Here is a 3,658-nt window from a genome sequence, read left to right on the forward strand (position 1 = left end):
TGATGATTAACCCTTTGAAGATTTCACTCTACATTACACATTATATAATAATGGCACACCTTGAGTCACTAAGACAAACTAACAAAATCTGTAACATGCAAATCCAGTATTTCTTCTGCATGCATTGCTGGGAGGAGTTCAGGCGTAAGATCCAGCAGTATGAGGAAATCATTATTTCATAAAAAAAATTTTTTTTTAAAAATGTGCGTCATTATGCTTCATCATTCAAACTTGCAGAATGGATTGCAGAAAGAACATTAACAGTTCATATATAAGTTAGAAATAACAGCTGCCATTGCTTTGTTACTGAATGAATGTTTTTTAAATAAATCAGCTGACAACTTAAGGTAACACAAATACGTCAATGTGTAGCTACAGGTTTACAAGAGATAACAGAAATTGAATTTAGTTGTTTATTAATTCTTCAATTATACGGCAGCTACATTTAGTAACATAGCTCTGGAAAATGAGAAACTCCAACAATCTGTACAATCAGATAAAATATGAACACAAAATCATAAGAAGTACTGCATAATGGTTCAGCTCTTTAGCTAGAAACTTGGTTAATACTGACAAACAGAAAAGAATTAGGACATTCAAATACAAACTTCAGTGTCAAACATTTAAAAAGTCAAAATTCAATCATATTCAGAATAGTGATTAAAAAAGGATTCTTTTACAAAAAATAAAACAATAAACCTTCAGTTTTGGGCAGCAGTCCTTGGCTTATTGTAAACTAGGAAGTCTGAGATGTCATGCCAAACGTTGCTGTCATGATAGAGGTAGTTCATGGAGGACTGCAGTGATGGCTGGAGAGTATGTGGGTAATACTCAAACAACCACAAGACGATACCCCAAACTAGCGTGGCAAAGAGTGGGAAAGGGTCATGCTTAGGCTGTGGGATGAATCCTTTCTCTACAGCCAGCCGAGACAGGGCGAACAGGATCCTGGACAGCAGGTACATGTTGATCTAGAGTAGAAAGTAAAGAGTTGTATAATAGGAACACAGACAGATGCATGACAACAGGCAAGTTTGACACCCACAGGCTGCAGTTTGTCCTACCTGACTGTTAATGTTGTTGTTATCGCCAAACACTAACCATCCACCAACACAGGCAGCCAGAAATGAGTGAGACTGTAAACTCTTTCCTTGAAGTTTCTGCTGCAAAGCTTGCAGTCCTTTGTACGTGAACACAAAGCACGCCAGGTTTCTGGAGTGGGTGTATGTGGCCTTCAAAATGGCTTTGAACTTGTCCTTTAAACTAGAACACAGGAGGAAAACGGGATGTTTTAACACTTCAGAGGCACGCGAAGTGTAGCACAGGGTTTGTTTGGGGGTTTTTTTTGTTGTTGTTTTGGGTTTTTTTTATATAAGCTTGAGGTTTATGCCTTACCTGCCACTTCTAAATAGAAATGTCATAACCAGGGCATGTGGTGCTCTGATTTTGGCTCCATATCTGAGAAATAAACAGAGTGTTATATAAGTGCTTCGCTAACAGCTAAAAATCCCCACTTATTATTATTATCCTCAACTGCTGCTAAATCCACGGCCAAGTTACCAGGCTGGCTCTCTGCCATGACAGAGAACAACAGCTAAAGGCACAAGTGCAATAGTCCAGCTGATAGCAGCTTTAGCAGAATAAGTGCAAACAAGTAAATAGCGTAGTTAAGCTCGCAGGGTGAACTCTGAACTCACACAGCGCCGTTCCTGAATCCCTTCAAAACTGCCAACGCCGCTTTGTATTTCTCCTGCTGTAGAAGATTATTGACGGTATACAGAAGAGTTCTTATCAGATCAGGACCTGCCATGACTTTCAACGGAGCCGAGGGGAAACAGATACAGGTGGGACACAACAGTGCAGAATGCTGTGTCACATTAAAAACGCACCCTGTAGCCGAGTTATATTGAAGGTTCCTACGTGTGCAAAAGCGCAGCTAAGTGAGATGAAACTAACACTGAGGGGTAAAGCTCTAAAATATCATAAAACAGTATAACAATATACTATTGTGTGGTTACTGAAAGTAAATAAAATTGTACAGGACGTGTCTTTACTCTTAGTTTTTTTTTTCAACACAGTCAGGATATCTGCTTAAATCCAACAAAATCTGAAGTAAACTCTAACGCGATGAAAACTACACTAAAAACAAACAAAAATAAATAATCAAAAAATACCGAAGTGTAGTAAAACTCTAATGTTATTTGAAACCGATCCACCTGCTGAAAAACACACTGTAAAAAAGATATAAGGAGAAAAATATCTTTACAGGTAATTTAACTGAAAACTCTTCAGTATTATGCACAATGCCACGAATGACATGAGGAAAAGAGCCTACTGCACCTTATTATTATTGCACTGCAATTTATTGCTGACTGTAAATTAAATGCCTAATTGTTGATACGTTACTGCACTAGTTATTCCTCTACTGCTTATTATTAATGCATATGTGAATATCGCATATGAAAATTGAAGTATTTTTATGTCACATTTCACTTTAAATGCAAGCCTAAGACCAAAGACCAGTTTTGGACTTCATCCTGCAAGAAAGGTTAAAAATTTTAGGACATTAAAATAACAACAAAGAGAGGCCATAATTTGTTTAGAGGTAACAGCGTGTATGCATGCAGTATTCTAGCACATTCGCCAAGGCACCACCCATGTAATTCAGGCAGACACTTTACTTATGTAATAGATTCAAACAGTTCCATATCATTTCTCGTTCTTATATTTAGAAGTGTCACCTTGATAACTATTAATAACATATAGTAGATAACTCAAGTAGAAATAAAAAAGTACCATATGCTTATAATATAAAAGTAAGTTCAACTTTTAAATAAACAGTAATTAATATTATGTAACAGAACAATTAGCAGACAGCAGTTTCTAAGTCACAATGTTAAGTAATGGCTTATGGCATGCACATACAGTGGTGTGGTGGGTACTATTAACATTATTCTTTGGGGTGGAAGAAAACCTATTTTAAATACATGCTCATTTCTTATTTTAGTACAATTTGTTCTGTCTATTAAACTAAACAACTAAATGTGAAACTTTGAGGAACTGTGTTAGTCATTTAATTGTTGCATATTACGTAATGTAAGAGTGGATGCTTCATACAAGTACTAATGTAAAATTATGCAATGAATTCAAATTGTTATTTTTGTGCTCTCCATTGTATATTTTGTGATTCTTATGTTTTTTGAAAGGCCTTTTAACCACAGTTTCAAGTAATACTCGCATCCTACATTCACACTGTAAATGCTGTATATACAGTCATTCTGTACAATACAATAACAGTTTATAACTTGTATAGTTTCATATTTCTGTATAGTTTTCATATTTATATCCTGTTCATAGCCTGTACATAGCTTGTACACTCACTACAGCCTGTACATACTTATAGTTATAGCATATTCATAACATACCTTCATACTGTGTACATTGTAACATACCCATAATAGACCCATGTTTTGTACCCTCTCTATAATAGACCCATTTTTTATACATATATACATATACATATATATATATATATATATATATATACATATACATATATATATATATATATATATATATATATATATACATATATATATATATATATATACATACACATATATATATATATATATATATATATATATATATATACATA

The 3,658-nt window shown here is 34.5% G+C and overlaps 1 protein-coding gene across 1 annotated transcript; it reads right to left on the reverse strand.

Moving 5' to 3' along the window:
- Nucleotides 1-395: 395 nt before the first annotated feature.
- On the reverse strand, nt 396-1,874 carry pxmp4 (peroxisomal membrane protein 4). Its single transcript, XM_003456088.5, has 4 exons — nt 1,698-1,874; nt 1,396-1,458; nt 1,065-1,263; nt 396-971 (listed from the first exon to the last, which is right to left on the reverse strand). Exons 1-4 carry the CDS (start codon nt 1,808-1,810, stop codon nt 702-704), a joined length of 645 nt encoding a protein of 214 aa, XP_003456136.1. The 5' UTR covers nt 1,811-1,874; the 3' UTR covers nt 396-701.
- Between the last annotated feature and the right edge of the window lie 1,784 nt (nt 1,875-3,658).

The sequence above is a fragment of the Oreochromis niloticus genome, linkage group LG5 (genome assembly GCF_001858045.2).
Source record: "Oreochromis niloticus isolate F11D_XX linkage group LG5, O_niloticus_UMD_NMBU, whole genome shotgun sequence".
Classification (NCBI taxonomy): domain Eukaryota; kingdom Metazoa; phylum Chordata; class Actinopteri; order Cichliformes; family Cichlidae; genus Oreochromis; species Oreochromis niloticus.

What these genes read in the sequence shown, in the direction of transcription:
- pxmp4 (XM_003456088.5), bottom strand. Translation starts at nt 1,810, where the DNA reads ATGGCAGGTCCTGATCTGATAAGAACTCTTCTGTATACCGTCAATAAT. An exon ending in TTTCTATTTAGAAGTGGCAG is followed by an intron (nt 1,264 to 1,395) that starts GTAAGGCATAAA and finishes CCTGTGTTCTAG; the next exon opens with TTTAAAGGACAAGTTCAAAG. An exon ending in ACAACAACATTAACAGTCAG is followed by an intron (nt 972 to 1,064) that starts GTAGGACAAACT and finishes TTTCTACTCTAG; the next exon opens with ATCAACATGTACCTGCTGTC.